This window comes from Triturus cristatus, chromosome 5_2 (assembly GCF_964204655.1).
Source record: "Triturus cristatus chromosome 5_2, aTriCri1.1, whole genome shotgun sequence".
Taxonomy (NCBI): domain Eukaryota; kingdom Metazoa; phylum Chordata; class Amphibia; order Caudata; family Salamandridae; genus Triturus; species Triturus cristatus.
In genome coordinates this window covers 448,784,972-448,810,016 of record NC_140588.1, presented here as the reverse complement: position 1 = coordinate 448,810,016, position 25,045 = coordinate 448,784,972, and the positions used below count along the sequence as shown (strand labels likewise).

The following is a 25,045-nucleotide window of genomic DNA, read 5'->3' as shown; positions in this document are numbered from 1 at the left end:
CCTATCCCATAGGATAACATTGGGTTGCCTTGTTACATTTAATAAGTGCTAACCTTTATTTAGGAACAAGTAGAGAATTCATGTTTGGTATCTGAGATATTTTAATTTTAAATCCTCTTTAATGGTGGCGTCGGATTTTAAGTCACAATTTTCAAAAAGCCACTTTAGAAAATTGGTGTTAGAAATTGGGTTTCTCGTTGGCAGAGGTATGCAACCTGTCCAAGCAGGAGCTACAATCCTAGTCAGAGTAAGTCAGATACACATCCTAAATTAAACCTGTGTTCACTCTGGTAGCTTGGTACAGAGCATCCAGGCTTGACTGTGAAGTATTTGTTCAAATCTTCAAACAGTAAAACAGTGAAAACACCGCACAAATAGATACCACAAATGGTTAGAAGAATAGAGATTAATTTAATGAATAACACAAGACCTAAATGACAATAAATCCAATGGTGCAACTGAAGTTATGAATTGTTAAAGATTACACTCAAGTGTGGTGTGCTTAAAAAGCACAAAGCGCCAACCGGGGCTACTTGGTCGTGCTAGACTTGGTAAAATCCAAAAGGTCAGGCCGACTGCAGTGGACTGCCAGTCGAATACAGGGACCAACCTTGTCCCGCGCCAAAGTACCTTGTTATGTCGTCAACAAAGACCCTATGCGTGAAGCAGAGAAGGCGATGCGTCATCATCTATCCCTTCAGATGCAGGTGATGTGCCAATTCTGAGCCACGCAAGTCAGATGCATTGCCATTGAAGTACAATATGCAGACGATGCATCGTTGTCAAACTGCGCAAGTTGAGGATGTGCCTGGAACCGGAGGCAAGGAGCCATGCAGTCAGTGATGAGATTTCTTCAGCCCTTCCAGCAGCAGCGATGCACTGGCATAGGGCAGATGTGCCGGTTCCAAGCAATGCGACAATGGCGATGTGTGAATTTTGGTAGTTGCAGCACTTGTACCCACTTCCAAGGACCCAGGACTGGATTATCACCACTTGGCAGGGCAAGACTCTCGGCTGCAGAGTGCAGGTGCTGTAGGTAAATGGGTTGGAAGTCTTTGAACTCCTTAAGACTTCACAACATGAGGCAAGCAAACAAGCCCTTTGAGTCACTCTGGTTCTGGGTTAGAGTAATGCAGATCCATTCCTTCTCCTTCCAGGCAAGAGAGAAGTAGGTAAGCACAGCAGAGCAGGAGTCCAGCAGAGTGGCAGTCCTTGTAGCATCACAGCTGTCTTTCTTCCGGGTAAAGTATTCATAGTTCCAGAAGTATACCGAGTTGTTAGTGTCAGAGGACCAGTACTTATACACAGTTGTGCCTTTGAAGTTGGGGAGACTTCAAAGAGAGGCCTTTGAAGTGCACAGAGTCCATGCCCTTCCTGGCCTGCTCCAGACCCACTACAGGGGAGAATGCAGCCCTTTGTGTGGGGATAGGTCACAGCCTATCCAGGTGTTTCAGCTCCTCCCTCCCATCCTATCCAGGACTGCCCATTAGGATGTGGATTGCCCATCACTTATACCTACGCTTCCTTTGTGTGTGGCTGTAATGCACAAAGTCCAGCTGTCTTTCACCCCAGACATGCCCTCAGAGACAGGCAGAAGGCACCATATAGCTAAAGTATGAAAATGTCAAGTTTATGAAAGTGGCATTTTCAGAATTGCAATTTAAAATCTAACTACACCATAAGTTGGGATTTTAAATTGTGATTCCAGACACCAAACTTTAGGTCCAATCTCTTTCCAATTGTAAATGACACTTTTAAAATGTAATACAGTAACCCCAAAGTTATCCCATGGGAGAGATGGGCCTTGTAGTAGTGAAAAACAAATTTGAGAGTTTTTCACTACCAGGACATGTAAAACTTAAAAGTACATGCACTACTTTTTAAATACACTGCACACTGGCCTTGAGGCTGTCCAGGACCTACCTGAGGGGTGAATTATATGTATTAAAAAGGAAGGTTTGGGCCCGGCAAGAGGATTAACTTGCCAGGTCCACAAGGCAGTTTAGAATGCACACACAGGCTCTGCAATGACAGGCCTGCGTCAAGTTGACAGGGCTACTTAAGTGGGTGGTACAATCAGTGCTGCAGGCCCACTAGTAGCATTTAAGTTACAGGCCCGGGGCAAATGTAGTGCACTTTACAGGGGACTGATAAGTAAATTAAATATGCCAATTGTTGATAAGCCATTGTTACCATGTTTTAGAAGCAGACAGCACATGCACTTTAGCGCTGGTTAGCTGTGGTAATGTCTCTAGAGTCAGAGTCCTCAAGCCAACAAAAACGAATTCAGTGAAAGGATGGAGGAAGGCAAAAAGTTTGGGGGTGACCATGCAGAAAGAGCCATTTCCATCAGTTGGTATTGTCATGCCCTAACTATTTTGTGCCTGTAGCCTATCTTGGGTCCCATGACTCCGTGTTAAACTTTGTGAATTCCTCCCAGACAGTCACACAACAGAGGAATTAGGTTTCCTGTAAGGGCCATCATTATCAGGATATGAGGACTGAGCTGGGCACAGCCCCACTTAAAAGTCAATAGGCTGTGCACTGCCTTTACACAAAGAAATTTACACTAGTCCATCATGCTTGTAGCTGGGCTGGAGCCAGGGTAGGGAGGCAAGACATTCCAAGCACGTCAAAAGGAATCTTTAGAAATCTCTCCTACTTCAAAGAAGGCACCCTCAGAACCACATTTCTGTTAAATTTCTGGTCCTGCAGAGAACTCTCAGTGGATTGCCTACTGCTGGGGGCTAGTGTGTTTTAACCTAGTGCCTGTTAGACTTGTATAGGCCTTTCTTAAAAACAGCAATAAGGTCTCTTGGAGACTAACTTATCTTGCAAGAGTTTGTGCAACTAAAAATAGGACTTCTCAGGCAAAACCTGGTAACAGAAGACAGAGTTCAGTTTTAATTTTTTTTAATGAAGGTAGGTCAATTCTAGGTTTCATTTCTTTCCAAAAACATTTAGGTGAAATATATTGAGAAGATGTAAATAAATAATTCGGTAAATGATATGGAGGCATTGATATCAAATATGAAATAATATGGACTAACATGTTGATGGATTCCATTTTGCCACACAGTAACAGATGTCATTTCAAATAACTGATTTGCATATGAAGCTTTTTTTAAAGCACATTTATTTAATATTTGTAAAAAAATGAAAAATGTCTTTGAAGTGTTTCTGAATCGTTAAAATCCATGCAATATTCATATTATAACCATAACTCTGCCACTGTGTTTCACTATTTAGTAAAAGCTAAAATTGGGTGAAATCATTTGTTAACATTGAGTTAATGTGGAATATTATTAATGGTTTAAGACCTGTATTATGGGGTTTGAAATAAGGTTAGTAAAATGTTCTTACTATAAGTGTAGGCCAGAATTGCACTAAAATACATTATTGATGAATATGATGAATCAATTTTCTGACATTGGGCTCGGAAAACACAGCGAAATCAGTCGCCACGAGCAACTCAGCTGGAGGTGACCCCGGGGTTATGAGCCCCTGCCCTGGAGGAGAGATGATTAATACAGGCGAGCAGCAGAAAACTTTAAAGAACGGAGCCACAACACGCGGTAAGCAAACAGTACCGGCACTGTTTAAGGCTCAGATGGTTAAAAGTAAAATTACTGGCAACACCGCAAACTCTGCTGATCTTGTGTCAGGAAATGTTGGAAGATCATCCTCAGGGAAACCCAGGGCTGTGGGCTCTGAGCTACAAGGAGAGAAGGCGCCGAAAGGACCCCGGAACCAGGTTAACAGCACTAATGGAGGGGGAGTAGCAAGGGTGATCATACCCCCTGGGGTAGGAGATCAGGCTGCAGTGGGCCTCAGCATTGAAGCTTTGAAATCTGACTGATCCTGCCCAAACAGCATCAATGGCAAAAACGGATGATCCTAATGATGAGCCAAACCTATCAGTATCATTGCAATCCCAGTGCATTTTGGGAGAGGAAGTCCAAAGAATTAATGGCATGGGAGGGGATATTGATGACTCTGATTTGGATATGCAGAAAGACCTTGCTATTCAGAAAGTTGCCAATGATACTAATTGTCGAGAGGAGGATGTCATTGATAAGTTTTTTTCTCTTTCCGATCATACTAATTCCTCAGAAGACGAAAGTCAGGGTAAGGATTGGGCGGGTGAAGAAAGTGATACGAGTAGTTTGCAGTGGGAAGAAGGGGCAGATAATTCCTTGTCTAATCCTGGTACGATCAAAAAAGCTCTTACCTTCCCCTCGACTGTTAGTAGGGTTGATGGGGCCACCGGAAGCATGTTATGGGACTACTCCTTCTCGCCAAATTTAGGAGTAATTCAAGACATTGAGAGAAAGGGAGAGACTTCGGTAGAGACTGGTAGCACGATGCAATGCACGGAAGAAATAACATTGGCTATGATTTATCAAGTAACTATGGCCCATCGTGAGGAGACCAGGGCGGAGAGCGCTCAGACGCAAGGGGCCTGCAGAAAGCTGCAAAACTCCAACCGAAGAATCGCTAAGACCTGCGTGGATTCCGCTGTCAGAATTGGGGAGGCAGAAATCAGGATATCCCAATTGGAGGATGAATTAGACACGCAGAAAAAGAAGACTGAGTCAATGCAAATGCTAAGGGATGATACCTTAATGAAGCTGACGGATTTAGAAAATCGCGCAAGACGGAATAACTTGCAAATACTGGGCATCCCCGAGGGGAAAGAAGGGTCCGACGTTCGTCAATTTGTTATAGACATATTCGAAAAGGCCTTTCCAGACTTACCGCAATTGGACTGAAACGTGCAAATTCAAAGGGCACATCGCTTCCCTTTTAATCAACGGAGATCAACAGGACAATCTGATAACCGCCCACGCACTATTATGATCTCTCTAAATAACTTCTTAGCTAGGGAATCTCTATACGACCTTGCTAGACCTGATCGCAAAAGAACCGATAAGGGTTGTGATTTTTTTGTTCGCCCTGACTTTTGCCAGAAGACTGTTGAGAAGCGTTGGCTTCTTCGACAGCTAATATCTGAATTTCAGGCAAAAGGGACTCAGGCATTTCTCATTAATCCAGCCAAATTGAAGGTGGTCTTTCAGGGATGTACACAGTACTTCCAGTCAGATATTCAGGCCAAAGAATTCTTATTGACAATGAATGCATCTTAAAATTCTGTTTGCATAATTGAATGAAAGTTCAGTCGCAGAAATATAGTGGAAGTTTAATCCTTAGGACCTTAAGTGGATCCTTATTTTCCCTCTATTTTCCTCCTCTTGGACTTTTCCCTTTGTGTCTTCTTCATTTTTTTTCTTTTGCTTTCCTTCTCCCTTATACATGATCTTATTTCTTCGCTTTTGGGTGTTCAAATTGTTCATGTAATTCTAATAATTAAGGCATACAGATTAGGCCAAGGTCTCACTACTGGGAGGGATGAGTTTGGATAGCTCATCATCACCAGGGACACTAGGTCCCCATGCCTCGTATGATGGGGGTGAGTGTGGGGGGGAGGGTTGGGAACTGGGGAGGGCTTCAGGAGGGGTGGAGGGGGGAGGGGGAGGTTAAGTGGGGGTGGCACTCAAGTATGTGTTCAATTGTATAGTTATGACAAATACAGTAATCGTGACAAGATCAAATCTCTTGCTATAAAGCTCTATTGTCTTTATGGGAAAGATTGTGGCCATCTCTGTGTTTTTTTGGCTGCTAGAAGCAACCCCTTGGTATGGCAGGAAGTAATAGAAATTTCAGAATTGGCGCTTTAAACTGCTGTGGCCTCAATGAAAGGAAAAAGAGAGGGATATTGGCAAAACTTATCAGGTACATGAGGCTCGATGTAGTATGTCTACAGGAGACCCACATTTGTTGGAACAATAGAATGTGGTTAAAGGATATTTGGCATAGTCCGCGCCAAATGGAATTTGGATATACGTTCTTCTTGGCTCCCCATAAGAAATTTGTACGTTTAGACTATTTTTTTGTTACTAATACAATAGCAGGAAGGATCACATGAGAGCTTTTTTTTCCCTAGATTGATCTCTGATCACAATACTTTAGTGATCCAACTCCCGATTGAAAACTCTGTACAAGCAACGACAACGTGGACTTTTGATAGAAAGTTATTACTTGACGTAGAATACTGTCTATATATTTCAAAATGAGTCAACTATTTTTTTAGTGGAACAGGGGGTCTGCCTTGGAACTGATTGTCTGGGACACTTTCAAGGCTGCAGTGAGTTGCGAGACTCTGAGCTTTTCTCTGCATCAACAGAGGAACGCAAGAGAGATGGTTAATGGTTGGATAGATCAGCTCAGGGAAGCTGAAGAAGAGTTTATACAGGTAATTGGGGATTTACAGAAGAGTGAGGAATGTAAAAAAAAATAGCAATAGCCAAAACTAAAATACATCAGCATTTTGGGGAAGATCTAGCCATAAAATGTAAGCAATATAAGGCTGATATATATGAATATGGAGAGAACACCGGCAGACTGCTAGCTAAACGAACTCAGCAAAGAGCAGTCTCAAATAGAATATGCTGCATAAAAAATTCAGGGGGACAGATTCAGGATCTCCCGGATAAAGTCCTGGAGGTTTTTCAGGAGTTTTACCAGGGACTTTATTCTACGGAAAAAGAAGGTGTAGCAGCTGCAGGTGAGGACTTTCTGTCTGACTATGGTGCGGCTCGGATTACTCCTGAACAGAGGGATATGCTTTCTGCCCCAATCTCAGGGGAAGAAATTGAATCTGCCATAATATCACTGGCTGCAGGTAAGGCAGCGGGCCCTGATGCATTGCCTCTGGAATTTTATCGCACTTTTAAACAAGTTCTACTTGGGGAACTTGAGCTGTTATTTCTAAAAGCTCAGAGTGGCCATACTCCTGATTCCTGGCACTACACTACTATTGTAGTTTAAAAAAAAAAAGGATAAGCCGGAACTCAGCCCCTCTTCATATCGCCCTATTTCTTTAATCTGTGCAGACAGTAAGATTAACTCTAAAATAATAGCATTGAGGTTGGGAAGGGTTATTGCCCCTCTTGTTTCCATACGGCAACACGGTTTTATCCCCGGGCGTGACATATCGGACCATGTCATGCGGGCAATAGCGCTGTTCGACTGGGCCCAGGCCTCGAAGATACCCCTGGGGATGATCCTGTTGGATGCAGAGAAAGCATTCGACGGGATCTCCTGGGGTTTTTTTTGGTGGATGTTGAGGACAAAAAGGGTTCCCGCCGGAATTTGTTACAGCTGTGCAGGCTTTATATGTCTTGCCTAAGGCCCGTGTTCGGATCTCTGGGCGGGAATCTAATGTATTATCTATCAGCAGAGGAACTCGCCAGGGGTGACCCTGCTCAACACTATTGTTTGCCCTGTATATTGATCCGTTGCCCAGTAAGTTGGACGCTGATCACAGGATCGAAGCGGTCACAGTAAATGGGACCTCGTATAAAACATTAGCATACGCGGACGATGTAGCTATATTTACAAAAAATATAAGATCTGCCTTGCCTGCGGTTTATGATATAGCGAAACAATTCGGTCTTGTATCAGGCTATAAACTAAATGCCGATACAACCCAGGTCATACATTCTGATACTGCTAGACCGCAGGAGATCCCAACAGTATCAGTGGCAACTTATCTGGTTATAAAGATTACTAACGTGGTTGAGCGAATCCCTGAGTTGAACATGTTACCCATAATAAAAAGCTCAGATCAGACATTGTCAAGATTAGATCACCTTCACCTTTCACTGCATGGGCGTTGCAATGTCATAAAGATGTCAATTTTCCCAAAATTCCTATACATGTTCCGGACAATCCCTCTTGAATTCCCAGCTTCTTGTATGGCTAAAGCTGAAGGAGTTTGTATCAGATTTTTGTGGAGTTACCATAAAGCTAGAAGGGCAGCTAAATGGCTAATCCTTCCAAAATCAAGGGGGGGGGGGCTGGGGATTCCCGTCTCTCCGATTGTACCTTTGTGCAGCTTTGTTACAGCACATGGGGACATTGCTGGCCGGAAGCAAGGTGGTAGTCCCTGAACCAATTAAACCTACAATATAAGAGCTTTTATTAGGTGAGAAAGCGCCCAATTGTTTGGTCAGAATCATTGAACCGAGCTATTACAAGAAAACAAAATTCAAGATAATTAAATCAGCATTTTTAATATGGAGGAAAATGAGGCGACAGCGGTATCGAACTTAAGTGCATAAACCCCCTTGCTTTCTTATGGCTTATTGCCGCCGATGTTTCAGGATCCAACAGCCAGGGTGTGGAGTGCCTTGGGAGTTAAGTTTCTGGGAGACTTTTTTGTGAGGGCCAAATTATCTCTTTTTCTGAACTGCAAGAAAAATATGGACTTCCCACAAGACATTTATTCAAGTTCTTACAAATTAGAAGCTTCCTGGCAAAAACCATGACACAGGGGAGGGGTAACTACGTTAAGATTCCGCTGTTGGATATTCTAGTATCTAAATCTAGATTTGGGAAAATGTATCAAACTTTACTCTCTACGCTTCCTGATGACTTAGCCACTCAGACTCTGAGATGGGAGAGTAAGTTGGCACAGGGGAGTACGGACAAGGCTCTATCGAATTAGCTAATCAAATTTTAATAACCGTTAGTTTGAGAGCACAACATTTCCTGTCTATCTTTGACCTCTATTACACCCCGGGAAAAATTGCTAAATGGGCGGGGCCGCGGGGTAAGTCATGTAGTAGGTGTGGGCTCTTAGCAGCTGATAAGATACACATGTTTTTTAGCTGCCCTAAGTTGGTCGAATATCTACAAAATATTGAGGCTTTCCTGACCCAGGTCCATGGCAAGTCTTTGTCAATGTATACCACAGAAAGCTGTTCCTAGTGAAGTGTGACCCTACTACAGTTTATAAGACTATTGTGAGTTGGGACATCTCACAAAAAGTGACGGACTGGTCTCACACACCACCTGGTGTCATGCTTCATCATCCGCCAGTCCTCGCCCTCCTAAACCTTCGTTTGATGGAGGGCGGGCATACACCTGGAGACAGGGATGCACTTCTAAACTAAAGAGTGGGGGCCCGTGAGATGGAACGTGAAGTTGAAAATCATTATAGTTACCAGAAAAGAAGTTTTAATGTGGCCAATAACTATATGATACTAAAAACAAAAGGATGGTGGGTGGGGTATTTAGTGTCCCCTAACTGTCTCGTGGAAGGTCAACATGTTTCTGCCTCATCGGCACAAGCGGGTCAAGGGCATTCATCAGGACCTAAGTTTGAACTGGGGGCTCCGTTCTTACCAAAAGGTAGCAAGAAAGTACCACTGCGCGGGTGTGGCAAAGGCCGCACTCCGCTTCCTAAATGGCTTCCGAACGTCAAGCCTATAAGGAGAAGTGAACAAACAAATGTATAAAAACTGTAGAACTGGGTCAAAAGAAACATGACATTACAAGACAAAAAAGGAAAGAAACCGCGCATGCGTAAGTTCCTTAAGGTGAGTGACTATTCACGTGACATGTGCCACTCTATGTGTGTACACAAAAAGATCGAGAGTCTTGAGTCTCTCGTGGGTCTTACCCTGGTTGAAACAACTACTTGCCACATGGGGGGTGGGGAGGGGAAACTCCTGTTCATTCTGGAGGAAGAGAAAGTAAACCAAAGTATTCATCAACCGGTATGTGGGAGATGAAGTATCACATGCGTGTATAGTCCACGCTCATTCACACAGTAACGAACCCGAAGGGTCCTGTAACAGCATTCACTGCATTCATACTCTTACTGTCTCAGGAAAAGGATCCCGCGTTCATCCTATGGTGTTGCTCCCGGTCCTCCCGGATGTTGGAATGAGGCCGCGGGGTCGGTGTTTAAATAGTGTGCTCGTGGCTTAATGAGAAGCAGCGCTGGGTAGTTGAGGCTGGAAAGTGGCTCCTGGTGTGTGGTTTCCGGCGTCCCGAGCCGACGTGAGAGGGATGCGTGCGGCGAGGTGCCTGGTTGTGTCATGGCTGTAGCGCTGGAGCAATGGTTATCCTCAGTGGCGGTACGTGCACAAATAAGGGAGCGGCTCGCTAGAAACTCACGTGGTTGATATCACGTGTGAGCGAGGAGCGCGTTCGGGGTCGCCTAGGTAACGCGGGGGTGACGTGGTGGAGCGGGTATGGTTGCGCTCTACGGAGGACCACGTCACTTCTTGGAAAAACACCACAAGGACACTGACCTTCGATGGACTATCCTTGAAGTCATGAATAAAAGTAAATTTGACCTTTCCAAAGCGCTACACGTAAGGGAACAAAGGTGGGTCTACCGTCTGCGGTCCCATGAGAAGGGCCTCAACGACGACATCCCCTGGCTCCAATTGGGCAGATAAATCCCACCTCCCGTGTACTTCTGTCCCCCTCTTGTGACGCCAACGCGCCACCCTTACTCTATGGCTTGAACTTGTTCAATTCTGCTACCTGTGACACCTTTCCCTCCCCCGTGTCACTACTCACTGTCTCTACAACGCCTTCCCACTCCGTCGCTGGCCACCCGAACCAGGACCCCCTCTACAACTTGGCGACATCCGCGCCCTTTTGGCACTAAAAGACTGCCTCTATTTTTTATCCTGTTCCCTACACACTCCCTACACCCCCGCGCCAGCTACGTGAGCCAGGATCCTCTTTGCTACCTGGCGCTCCCTGCACCCCCTGGGCACTCTAAGCCCTCCCACTCGCCCATTGCGCCCCATTGCTATGTAGGTGTTCGCATCCTGGGCCAGCACCAGCACCCCCTTCGCACTGGGACATTGACCACGTGCCATGATTCTGGCGCACGCATAACCGGCGAATGATTCACCCCGCCTACATACACTATGCGCTCAACCCTAGTGTATCACCTTGACTCCACCGTGGCTTCCCCACATCTCCAGGGCAACCCCGCGTCACCAGGGCAACCCCAGACGCGCTCCCTCCATGTATCTTCAATTGCAAGCATGGTTTCTCCCGCACGGCCTTCCACGCCCACAACCACACTCCGCATTGGTCCTCGTAGAGCGCAACCATACCCGCTCCACCACATTACCCCCGCGTTACCTAGGCGACCCCGAATGCGCTCCTCGCTCACACGTGATATCAACCACGTGAGTTTCTAGCAAGCCGCTCCCCTTATTTGGGCACGTACCGCCACTGAGGATAACCATTGGTCCAGCGCTACAGCCATGACACAACCAGGCACCTCACCGCACGCATCCCTCTCACGTCCACTCGGGACACCGGAAACCACACACCAGGAGCCACTTTCCAGCCTCAACTACCCAGCGCTGCTTCTCATTAAGCCACGAGCACACTATTTAAACACCGACCCCGCGGCCTCATTCCAACATCCGGGAGGACCGGGAGCAACACCATAGGATGAACGCGGGATCCTTTTCCTGAGACAGTAAGAGTATGAATGCAGTGAATGCTGTAACTGGACCCTTCGGGTTTGTTACTGTGTGAATGAGCGTGGACTATACACGCATGTGATACTTCATCTCCCACATACCGGTTGATGAATACTTTGATTTACTTTCTCTTCCTCCAGAATGAACAGGAGTTTCCCCTCCCCACCCCCCATGTGGCAAGTAGTTGTTTCAACCAGGGTAAGACCCACAAGAGACTCAAGATTCTCGATCTTTTTGTGTACACACATAGAGTGGCACATGTCACGTGAATAGTCACTCACCTTAAGGAACTTACGCATGCGCGGTTTCTTTCCTTTTTTGTCTTGTAATGTCATGTTTCTTTTGACCCAGTTCTACAGTTTTTATACATTTGTTTGTTCACTTCACCTTATAGGCTTGACGTTCGGAAGCCATTTAGGAAGCGGAGTGCGGCCTTCGCCACACCCGCGCAGTGGTACTTTCTTGCTACCTTTTGGTAAGAACGGAGCCCCCAGTTCATACTTAGGTCCTGATGAATGCCCTGGACCCGCTCGGGCCGACGAGGCAGAAACATGTTGACCTTCCACGAGACGGTTAGTAGACACTAAATACCCCACCCACCGTCCTTTTGTTTTTAGTATCATATAGTTATTGGCCACATTAAAACTTCTTTTCTGGTAACTATAATGATTTTTAACTTCACGTTCCATCTCACGGGCCCCCACTCTTTAGTTTAGAAGTGCATCCCTGTCTCCAGGTGTATGCCCGCCCTCCATCAAACGAAGGTTTTGGAGGGCGAGCACTGGCCGATGATGAAGCATGACACCAGGTGGTGTGTGAGACCAGTCCGTCACTTTTTGTGAGATGTCCCAACTCACAATAGTCTTATAAACTGTAGTAGGGTCACACTTCACTAGGAGCAGCTTTCTGTGGTATACATTTAGCAATGGAGGCCGCTAGCTCCTAGAACCCCACGCCTCCCGTTCCCCCCTCCACACATTGTGGAGCCTCCTTTCTGATAACAAGTCTTTGTCAATCACAGCCGGTTTAGTGATCTTGGGGACTGATCAAACCCAAAATATGTTTGGATGGACCAGGTCAGATACTGATTTAATATTTGTAGCAATGGCTATTTTAAGAGCCAATATTACATCTCAATGGATTAGCCCCGACCCTTCAACGTTTATCAACTGGAGAGCAAGATTATTGGCCATATACAGTATGGATCTAGCTGTGTATAGACTTAAAGGTCGTAGGAAACCGGAACGTGCTAAGAAGCTGTGGGCACCATTGACCAAATGGATTGAAGAAGTAGGTTTTTTTTTCTTCTTTTTTCTCTCTCTCTCTCTCCCTTATCTTCTACATGCTTGCATGTTGACTCTGTTTTCCAAGAGCTTATGTGTTGGTTTTTATTTTTCTTCTACTGTGCCAGAGGCATTGGTTAAGTTAATGCACACTGTTAGCTGTATAATGTGTCATAACTATCGTCATCATGTATGAAAAAACTTAATAAATAAATTTAAAAATAATATTTCTTTAGATTTGAGAAATTTTGTTGAACAGGATATGTATCAAGCAAAATTGAATCCGTGTTTTAAAACAATTTGCAAGCCTGACTATTCATTTTCTTTAGTCTGCAGCTTGTTTGGATGAGCTACAATGAGCTATTAACTCCAGAGAAGGGAAAGTCACTGGACCTTATTGGTTCTCAAATGATTTTTTTTTCTTATTCTATGGTAATATTTTGTTATCCAGACTACCTCAGTTATTTAAATCATGTATTTCTTTATCTTTTACATTAATTCCCAAAAAGAATAATGATCCCCAATGTTGTTATTGTAGTTTATATCACTTGTTAACAGTGCCTTTAAAATTGTGGCCTGGGTTTTAGCATCTCAGATAATCATTTATTCAATTTTTGACAAAGCCTAACAGCCAGTATATGTTAATGGCAGTGTGTATTCTGATGGTGCTACTACATACACAAACATAATTGTTGGATCTTCATCTTTTAGATCTCTTGGAGACAACTACCTTGAGTGAGAAAGCTTTTGATTGGTGAATTGCCAATTTGTATTTAAATGCTTGGAACGGTTTAGATCAGACCTTGTATTAATTTTTAATATGATAAAGTTATTGTATAGCAATCCAGGAGCAAACCTTTAGTTAATTTGTTTCTCTCCACGTTGTAGCCTTTATTTGATGCTCATGTCAAGCATGTCACTTATCTCCCTTATTATTTGTTCTCAGTTTCGTAGAAACAAACTATTTCAGGGCATAAAACAGTCAAGTAGGAGATAAAACATTAATCTAATGCAGATTATATCATTATGCCTTTATCAAATATTGGTTCTTTGAAACCTTTGTTTGACTAAATCAAATAAGTGTGTATGTCTCAGATTATAAATGAGACTTGGACGAAAATTTGACTACCAATCTAAATACCATTTACACAAGCCATATGTTTGCAAAACAAGTTTCATCAGAAGAACAATAAATACACGTATCTTGGTACACATTTTTCAAATAATATGAAAGTTACTGTCAGAGTGAATTGGATGACTCTAAGGGATGAACTAAGCACCCTGGTTAATTGGTTGTATTCATCAGTGCCTAATTTGATATTCAGTTACCAATATTCTTTTTTTGTAATAGTCTATGTTGGCAAAAAGCACTTGCTGCTGACCAGTACTGTGACCTGTAGATCTCTAGTTCCAAAACTGACAAGCTCAAGTCCACTTTTAAATTGAGTACCATTAAATGAAGTGATGGTCACACTGGTTAGTCACAACTCTTACGAAAAGTATTTAAAAGCAATGACACCCAAGTGCCTACTGGAGGTAAAGGTTACGTGGGTAAACACAATTAAAAAGCCATTGCTTATAAACTTGTTTTATCTTAATTGTGTTCAGTTTGTGTAAAGATTAACATTTTTTAAACTTTACCATTGGTAGAAAATGAGCCATAAGGGAACTCATGGTTGAAGGAACTTGCACTCTTTAGACAAGTCTGGGATGCCAGTTTATGGGTGTAACGACCCTCAGGATTTAACCGGTATGTAAAAGTAACCATTTAAAGTAACATATCTTTGCTTTGTTTGTTTTCTTTCAGGTCCAGATGTTACCCACACGTTTTCCACTGCCAAACCTCACAATGTCTCTGTTACAGCAAGGAACAGGGTGGGAAACTGTATATTCTGGATGATCGTGCCAGTCATGTGTCCAATTAAGTGTATGTTCTGTTACTTCATCATTCTACAGTCTTTTTTGGGGGGGAATGAAAAGTTTGATTAACTGTTTTGTTTAACTTGTATGTTCTTTACATAATTCCTTGCAAATGCATTATCAATCACCCTAACCAGGCAGCTATACAACAAAAGGAATGATGACGTGTGAACATTTGATGGATGAGGATTTACTGGCAGAATAACAAATGCTAAACTGCTTTTTAATTATTTTTTGCCCACCGTAATTTTAGATAGAGGCAAAAAGTATCTTGCATATACATATTCAGAACACTATAGTGTTCTGGAGTATGTATTTACCTTGTACCAACACATTTGGCTAGATATACTCAGGTATGAGATCAGACAATCCTTTATGCAGACTAATCATCATATGTATTGAAAATTAAGAGATACTAGCAAAGTAATTTTCAGTGACCTATAAAGTTAAGAGTATAGTGGAACCATAAACTAGGAACTATTATCCAATGAACGACGTAGTGGTGGTATGTTAATCAGTACATTGAAGTCTGGTGTGCCATTTGAAGACAGAGCCATGCACTCTGTTAAATCAGTCCAAAGAGGCTTCCTTAGTGCCTGATACAAGACTGGTATCCAGGCTCTATATCAAATTAAGTTCGTAATTCAGTGCCTGTAGAAGAGCTGTGCTTTCAACTGCTTTTGAAAGGATACTAGATTTTTCTACTTCTTTGACACTTAAATCTGGTACCATAGACAAGCACCTAGAACACAGAATATACTTTTCCTAAATTATGGAACCACCAAGAGACTCAAGTCCTCCTACAGGAGGTCTCTTTCTGGTACATGGGACATGAAACCTTCTATTAAATGATCTGGGTTGTATGAATTAAGGGTCCTATAGACCAGGGTTAGCAGTGTGCATTCCACCTGTATGCATAAGGTAACCTATGAAACTTTAGAAGAGAAAAAAAGTGAGCAAACAAAGGATCTTTTACAGCTGCTCTCACTAGAATTTCTGAAATCTGGCTATGGTGTATGAGCCATCAGGAAAAGCAAAGTGTAATAATCAATGTGAGAACCCAAAAATATGGATCTTGCAATAGCAGCTCTATTATACACCCGCCCCCCCACCCCAAAAAAAGGTTGTAATCTGGCAAGCACTGCCCTCAAACGTGATAATTAAAGATTCCAGTTTGATTAGTTTGCTCTTGATGATGGGGGCTAAAGAAAATCAGTGTTTTTTTTACCTTTTTTACCAATGTTGACACTGATATCACAAACCAGGATTTGTTCATTAGAGGCCTTTAATCTGGGCAGTGTATACAGCCAGAAAAATCATGTTTTTTGATGCAATATTGTCTTTTTTTTTTTTGCATCCTCTTTAATATACTTGCCGGTTTGAAAGGTAATTTCTCTATCATTGCATGCAAATGAAAACCTTTGCCATAATTAACCAGTCAGTCATGCAGGAATTTGTAAGCACATTAAACTTGAGACAGGGATGAACTTTGGTTAGCTCCACTACTCATCCCTACTGAGCATGCTGCCATATCCCCTTCTCTTCAACTGGGAGATAGACTTCCAGAAAGGAGGATCTAGCCTGGCAGTTCGGGCTGGACTGTTCCCATGGGGAGCAGGGCTAAGACTGACTTGCCAATGGCTGGGTCTAAACTGGAATGGCATGGCGAGCAAAAAAACAATGGATTTAAAACAGATATGTTATTGGGGGTGAATATATGATTTGTTCAGCATTCCATTTTTCATCTGTTCTTTTTGCACTCAATAAGTGATGGCATCTCTTTAAAGATAATATATAGATGTTGTGATCTGCATAATTGCTGTGGAAGTTGTTCTATGCACAGGTTAATATATATCCTTGTACTAGTTGGTGACTTTAAATGTGCTTCATCCCCAGTGTGATTCACATTCATTTTGTCCCCCGATCCTCCTTGCCTATGAATGTGCTTTGGTAAGGCCAACATGCCCTCAGACAACTAGGAGTTCATAGTTTTATCACCATGAGAATCAGAAAGTGCAATATTTGTAATAGTGTCCGCTACAAGAGAGGGCAGGTGATGTACTGTACTAGAGAACCTATGGCCACTCTGTATTCCAAAACTGTACTAGAGATCAGATGGTTGTGAGCTTCAAGTTTTTTGGCCTAAAGGCCCATATGGCTCCAAGATGACCACTGGACCAACAATAAGCTAAATATGCTCCAGGTGACCTCCCATAGATGTAACCTTCAATGTTCTGGGCTGCAGTCATAATTGAGCAGTGGGTCTATCACCCACATATTGAAATTCCTAATTTACCAAAAGTCTCTTGGTTAGCCCAAAAAGGACGAAGATGGAAACCACAGTTTTCTGGGTAATAATGTTATTTATAAGAGTTGATTACATAAGTAAAAGGCATATGTTTGAGGTACCGCATTACAGTGAGTACCCAATTGGTGGTATATCCCACCATTATATATCGAGACATACTAATCATATGATATTCAAAGCATTTCATTGTTCTTCTTCTTTCACTTAATATGTACGAAACGAATTCTAACAGAGAGTCTGCTGACCAGTGGCGGATGGTGACATTTGAAAGTGGTGGGGCGGAAACTTTCTGTCGGAGTGCACCGTGGCGAGCGAGCGCAGCGAGCGAGCTCGACCACCTTAGAGGGGGTTCGGGGGTGTTTTTCCCCCCGAGAAAATTTTGAAAAAAAAGTGGGTAAAGGGTGCATTTTCAAGCAAATTTGAGAAGCACAGAGACTAGAGCTGCAAACACACAGAGCCCACTGCAGAGGGTATGTTCTTAGGTGAAGTCCTGCTGAAACTAAAATGCATTAACATTATAATCTCAGTTTCCCCACTTAACAAAGAGAGTCATCCCCAGAAAATGAGTTCCCCATTCTGTTTCTTCATTACATTTTCAGGCAAAATTAGGAAAATTCATAGACCATCCACACATGCATTAAGCACATTGTAAAAACAAAAAAAAGAATCACGTACAATAAAGCACAAATACACACACACAGTCGCACATACAGACATACATACCATAACACACACTTACAGACATACACAGGCACATCTTAAGACTCAACATAATGAAGAACATGACAAAGAGACAGAGGGAGCAAAAATGTTTTGTGCTGATGGAGAGTTAATGTACTCACATCATGCCAGGAAATGGGAAGGCAAGAAACCAGAACACCAGCCAAATGCTTCGACACGAACGTTGGCCACAGCAATAACACTAATCGACCTATCAATGATTAAAAGACAACTGCAAACAACAGCAGAACCACCAGACACCGGTGATATGACAGCTCTTAGGAAGGAAACTCCATGACTGTGCTGTCCTGTCTCCAGTTGTTCAGCATCTATTTAAATTCTGCTTCAGTTCTAAAGATAGTAAGTGACAACAAAGGAAGGAACCTGGCATATACTAGTACCCAAGCGAAAGAAGCATTGTCCAAGTCATAGTCAGTATACCAGAAGCTCATAAAATATTAAAATATTTTTTACCCTCGACTTCTAGTGCTAAGACCATAGCAGTAGGAACAAAATATCAGCAAGTGAAACATGTCGCTTCTACTGGCCACTTCACTTAGTGCTTTATCCATAAAACGAAGTGTTTGACTAATGACACCAGATGTTTTAACCCCTTCCCCGCTCATGACGGAACCGTTCCGTCATGAGCCACGGTTGGCGTGTGCTCATGACGGAACGGTTCCGTCATGACAATCCTGTTGGCGGCCGCTCCGCCTGCGCGGCGCTGTTTCCCCGCCTGTGCGGGGCGACAACGCAAATGGGCGGAGTCATGACGGAACCGTTCCGTCATGAGCACAGCTCAACTGTGGCTCATGACGGAGCGGCTCCGTCATGAGCACAGGCCCACCGCGCTGCCCCCCTGCCCCCCCCAGCGCTGCAGCGGAATGTCCGCAGCAGCGAAGGGGTTAATAAAGCACACATTTGCCTCAGGCTCACACATTTTGCTAAAACCCCACTTGGTGGTGCTCATTTTATCTGTAAGCATCAACGAATAGGTGAAAAGCACCAAACATTAAAACAGATAGTACGTTAACCCAAAACCTGTTACAGAAGCCTTTTCTGCGTAAACTAATGATTAACTCGAATGGGAAATATGTAAAAATAAAAATGAAACCGTCTATCTTTGCTTGCCGTGGTTCTTTACAGAGTGACACATTGGGAGCTCGACTATCAAAAGTAATGACCTATCAATGAGCCAGTACGTCTGTGTGATTTCTTTATTTCAGTTGTATTCCTTCTAGCAAACATTCTTTAGTGTGTGTTTCCAGAGCATACATCTTAAGAGGTATGTTTAATACCAGGGTAAGTCCAGACCAGCATTGACACTCCCCCTGTTTCTTGTAGTTTCACTTCACCACTAGGAGCAATGGGCGCAGGGTTTTCTTGGAGCCAACATGTGTAGGGGAATTTCTGAAATAACGGGGAGGAAAACTGTAGGGTTATTTGTGCAATGGCATTGTGAGACCCAGAATAACCAGTCTACGATTTCTTTCACGAATATATCCTAAAACACAGAAAGTAAAATGTAATGGTTGAAGTATGTTGTGCAGTGGGTGAAGCAAAACGCCTCTGTTCAACGCAACACAGCAACAGAATGACACAAGAGACTCGACAACATCACAGACCAGGGTGAAACATTAATTCCTATATAATGTAAAATAACCAGGTAGTTTTGAAGTTATGACCCATCAGCCCAGGAAAAAGATACACCATACTTCCTTCTTACTACAATGTAACAGAACATAAAATAACCTCAACCCATCAATAACGCACACCACAGAATATCATGGACACTGCAAAAAGGCGTCTTTTAACCTCTACAAACGGCTGCCTTTCAGCCCATGAGCTCAACAACAGCAGAACAGATATTTCAACCAACACAAAAAGTAATATGCAAAATCGAGAGCAGGCTTGCTGCATAGTGTTAAAGTGGGAGATTACGAGCCCATGATTAAGGACTCAATTCAGCTAAAGACAAACCTTATTTCTCTTATTCTTTTTTTAGACAGGGAAGCAACCCACCACTCAAAACAGACGGTAACTCACAATCAGAACTCTCATATCTGATATAAGCATGTTCAATTACAATAACAACTAAATAATAAGTTATAACACACACCCTTACAGTCGCCGCGCGGCTCGTGGGGGGGGGGGGGGGTCGCGCACAGGGGAAATTAAGTATTAAACAAAAAACTAAACTTACCTTACAGCCGGTCCACGCCACCTCTCAGACCTCTGCTCCCCTTGGCGCCTTCACGAACGGCACTGGAGGGGCCTGCCAACCCCTCTCAGCCAATCCTGGCGCTGCCAGCAGCACCAGGATTGGCTGACGGCACAGCTTACACTACGCCCGCCGCCTGCCCATTAGGAGACCGAGGGGCTCCTAATGGGCATGCGCAAGCCAGTGCAAATACAAGTGCGCATGACTGGGCATGGGTGAAAATTCGCTCACCTTCCCCACTCATGCGCACTTGTGCTGCTGCCTGTTGTCCCTCCCTGGTCTGACAAGCATGTAAGTCAACATGACGCCGGACCGCCCACCCCCTTCAGACTCTGAAGGGGGTGGGCGGTCCGACGTCATGCTGACTGACATGATTTTCAGTTGGTTCTCCCTCGGCGTCAAGTGTTTACTTAAGACAAGTTTAGAAAATAGATGCCGAGGGAGCTACGGGCGGGAGCTGGGCGTGGGGCTACGCCCCAACGCCCCCAATGGACACACCGCCACTGCTGCTGACAATCTCTTACAATGCAACAAGTAACATGAAATATTCACAAAAATGTGCAGAATTCAGAAACAAATATTTCCCGCCAGCGCAGCAGTGGCTGGGTTTGTCCATACAGCTTGAACAATCTATAAAAATGTAAGTGTGGGTAATTTTGAACTCTGAACAGATAGCTGGAATGTAAATGATACCAGTGACTCGTCAGTTTGGTGTCTACAGGCTTTTCACCTTCGATATACCTATTTGGTCCTGACTCCTATTGGTGATTGTTACATGACTATACATGAAATGTGTTACCCACGTTCTTAGTCCAGCTACCTTTGTGAAATGTCTATTTAAAATATTAATGCAATCCCTATCACAAAACCCACCTCATCAGTTTGCCACATTCAGCAAATGAATTTGGTTTTACCTCATTAAAAGAACTATTGAAAACTAGGACTGTTTAAGCAACTTCCTTTATCACCATTATAGAGGAAGTTCCTTCATCCTTAGGTGTTCGAAGTGAAGATGGTCAGAGTAACTTACCAGTGCAAATCTTCATGCTGGGAATACTGCATAATGCTACTGGGTAACGTATAGCAGTACCGCTTACCGAAATTAAAATCTATATGGCTTCAAAAGCACCCCATGACTCTAAGAATCTACGCTTTGAACTGAAAAAGTCTTGCTTTAAAGGTAGTTGTGTAAAGCATTGAATTACTGCAACTGTACTTCGCACAAGACAAGGCAACCCCCATCCTCACTGTTTCCAGTGATACCTTACGTTCTCAAATGAATTTTTATATTGCTTTTGCAGTTGTCTCTGTACGTACCAATGGGACCATGTTTGAAACAAACACCGACATTGAGTTCCATGCAGTGACTGCTGACCAATGTGCAACTGCGTTTATGTGGCATTTTGGAGATGGCTCCCGCGTAGGAACATCATCAGCGAGCCTTACTAAAAGATATACAGAACCAAGCAGGTAAACGCATCCCCTTAAATACCCTTGCTAATTTTCTGCTCTCAAGGAGGTAAGGAGAAGTTACTGTGGCATGATTTTCAATAATTGCAGATTAAAATCAAGGGAGAGAACATCTCTCTATAGCAAATTCTATGCCTGCACCGTTAATAACTTTGCACCCCTTTGTCAATTTTCAGGCAACGTAGGGAAAAAATCTTTTAAAAGGATAGACTACTAGTTTGACAAATTTGATTTCATTTGGTCTACAGTTTATGACGGGGGAGGGGTGCTAACATCCAATACCTTTTACTGAAAACATGGAAACTGCCATAGGGGACGTCTGCCACAAAGAAGTTAAAAACAAAAGACGAAAGTAAACCAATGCTACAAACAAATAGTACTTGCCTTTGTATTGTAACTTTTCTTAGGTATATTTTCATCCAGCTATTTTGAAGCATTAAGGTAACAGCTTCCAGCGGACCTGCGTCAATGTTGTGTCTGTAAATAGTTGCAACTTGCAAGTAACAAATTATTTTCTGTGCACAGTGGAATTATTAGACATTGTACTTGCAACAAGACAAAACATTTGATTTTAATGTTGCCAGTAAGTTTCGCACATTTTAATGGTCACGAACAGTTAAAAAAAAAAAAAAACACAAAAAAAACCACACCTTGTGAAAGGATGGTTCTTGCAATAGAGGATTTTATGTTTGTGACAAGACAGGAGTTCTTTCCGCAACAATTCCTGTGCTCAGCTTTGTAGTGCACCTTCCAGAGGAGGGTGTTCAGTTCAATCAGGGAACGCTACTGACATTGACCGGAAGTGACGCATATAAAATGTTTAAGCTCAGCAACATTATAATGACAAACCAGCGTGGGAAGGGAGACATGGCTGGACGAGAAGAGCCCAGATTAACAGGAGAGAAGAGGAGCTGGAGAGAAATGAAAAACAGAATAGATAGGAAGAGAGCAGAGGGTGAGAGTGCTCCAGGGAGTAAAGCAGGGACAGAACGAGAGCAGAGGAGTGAAAGAGTAGCAAGGAGCCAAGTGGAGTTGAGGTAAGCAGCAGAGCATTGGAGCAAGAATCCACAAGCAGTGGAGCAGAGATGAGCTTGAGACAAATGAAACTGATTTACTCACACAATTTAGCTGCCTGCCATCCTTTAAGATGTGGCTTACCCTACCGCCACAGGCAGACCAGACTGCGGCTGCAGGCAGGTGCCGAGAAATTGGACCTAGATTACTAACACCAGTCACTGATTTGTCACTTTTATGGGCAAGGAAAATACTCACATTTTTATTTTTGATATACTAGAGATTAAGGATTTTCCGTAAATCAGCAACCTTTTGCCGAAAACCACTAAGGTGTTAAATAAATGTGGCATCCTTTAAGGCATGCAAGTGTGATTAAGGGACTTGGTAGCACAGGTGCTAGGTGAAGAATATTTGAAACATAGGCTACAATCAGTCATTAACAAATTCATATATTTTGGTGGTGGTGAAGACTGGCTTACCTTAGAAAGGCAAACTGATGGAGAATGATTGGCTATATATAAAATATCAGTGCTCTAATACCATACATTGGCTTTTGTTACCTGTTACACATCCATAAATGCAGCGTGGATGAAGCACATTTCCTGGTGGACACTTGGTCACGAGATGGAATACAATCTTCACAAACTTGGGCTCTAACACATTATGTTCGCAAATAGTCAGCAAGGAGGCTCAGTGCATCTCCAGATATACAAATTGCATTCTAGACATCTACTTCATAAGACACTGGAAGAGTTGTATGCTTACAGTGGACCATGGCGAAGTTAAAGTCTATGCCTTGACAATGCTATGATATCTCTCTCGAATTTAATGTTTGTGAAAACGTACACTAATGCACTATGTCACACACCAGATGCTGTAAATGTACATGGTGGCATAAGTGAGGTGCTATAGCCTTGCATGGAGCATGGCCCTGTGCAGTGCCCTCTAATTCCAATAAATTATCCATTGCCAAGAACCTTTGTGGACATACAGGACATTGACACATGCGCACTGAGTACTTGTTTTTTTACTTAAAAAAATCACAAATGAATGAATGTACACCAAATGAAGGCAAACAACATGCCTAGATCTAGGATGGTGAGATCGAGTATTTCGAAGTGCATTTCTCCTAATGTTGATTGAAATTTGTTAAGACGGGATAACCTCTTTAAATGTTCAAAAATTGGATTTCCAATCCAAAGAAGACAAGTGCTGGATCCAACATTTTTTGTAAAGTGAATATTTTTTTTTACATGCGTCAAGTTGTTTTTCATGTGCATTGAACATTTGTTCAAAGTCACAGAGAAATTCATCAATGCACAACTGACCATCTTCATCGAAGAGAACGCAATACTCGACTCCTCCCAGTCCGAATTTCAAAGCAACCACAGCACTGAGACTGCCCTCCTCGCTGCCACCGACGACATCCGCATGCTACTCGACCAGTGACACACCGCGGCCCTCATCCTTCTAGACCTCTCCGCTGCCTTCGACACCGTCTCCCACCGCACTCTTGCAGTCAGACTCCACGACGCTGGCATATGGGGAACCACCCTCGGCTGGAAAAGCTCCTTTCTTGCTGGCGGAACCCAAAGGATCAGACTCCCACCCTTCCTCTCCAAACCCACAGAGATCAACTGCAGAGTACCCCGAGGATCGCCGCTCAGCCCCACGCTCTTCAACATCTACATGGCCCCCCCTCGCCGCCATCATCAGAAAGCATGGGCTCAGCATAGTATCTCATGCCGACGACACCCAGCTCATTCTCTCCCTCACGAAGATCCCAGTAGACACCAGACGCAGCTTCCAAGAAAGAATGAAAGACGTTGCAGCCTGGATGAGCAACAGCTGCCTAAAACTGAACGTTAAGAAGACAGAGGTCCTCGTCCTTGGACCCTCCCCCACTGTGCGGGACAGCTCCTGGTGGCCCTCTACCCTCGGAAACCCACCCACCCCGATGGACCACACCCAGAACTTCTGCATCATACTCGACTCCACCCTCACCATGACCCGCCAGATCAATGCTGTCGCCTCCACCTGCTTCCACTCTCTCCGCAAGACCTTCATTTGGATCCCACCCGAAGCCAGAAAAACCTTCACCCGTGCACTCATTACCAGCAGATTGGACTACGGAAACACCCTCTACGCGGGAATCGACAAATGCCTGCTACAAAATCTCCAGACCATCCAAAACACCGCAGCCAGACTCTTCCTCGGCACCCCACAACACGAGCACATGACCTAACACCTGCAAGACCTCCACTGGCTCCACGTCGAGAAGAGAGTAACCTTTAAGCTACGCATCCACGCCTACAAATCCCTCCATAACATCGGACCCAAATACCTCAACGAAAGAATCTTTCCACGCAACCAAAAGAAACCTCTGCTCTGCTGACCTCGCCCTAATATCCACAGAACCAGAGCAGGGGGAAGAGCCTTCTCCTACATCGCAGCCAAAGCAGTAGAACGAACTCCCAGTCAACATCAGATGCTACACCACTGTGCACACCTTCGGGAAGAGCCTCAAGACCTAGGTTTTCGGCTGACCTAGAGCTCCACCCCATCCCCCGAGCACCTTGGCACCCTCACAGGTGAGTAGCGCACTTTACAAACCATTGATTGATTGATTCCTACGTTTTACTACTGTTGGAGTTACCATGTTTTAGTACTATTACCACACACTTATTTCTTTCACAGCATCTACAGCTTCTAAGAATGCCCATATTGACAAAGCTACAAGTTG

At 43.6% G+C, this 25,045-nt stretch overlaps 1 protein-coding gene across 1 annotated transcript in view; it reads left to right on the top strand.

Annotated features, from left to right (window-relative positions):
- Positions 1-25,045, top strand: part of PKD1L1 (polycystin 1 like 1, transient receptor potential channel interacting) — a 1,386,277-nt gene that overhangs the window by 480,597 nt on the left and 880,635 nt on the right. The window contains exons 16-17 of the mRNA XM_085607392.1: positions 14,457-14,576; positions 21,120-21,288. Coding sequence (XP_085463518.1) covers positions 14,457-14,576; positions 21,120-21,288 — 289 coding nt within the window. The remainder of the gene's footprint in view (positions 1-14,456; positions 14,577-21,119; positions 21,289-25,045) is intronic.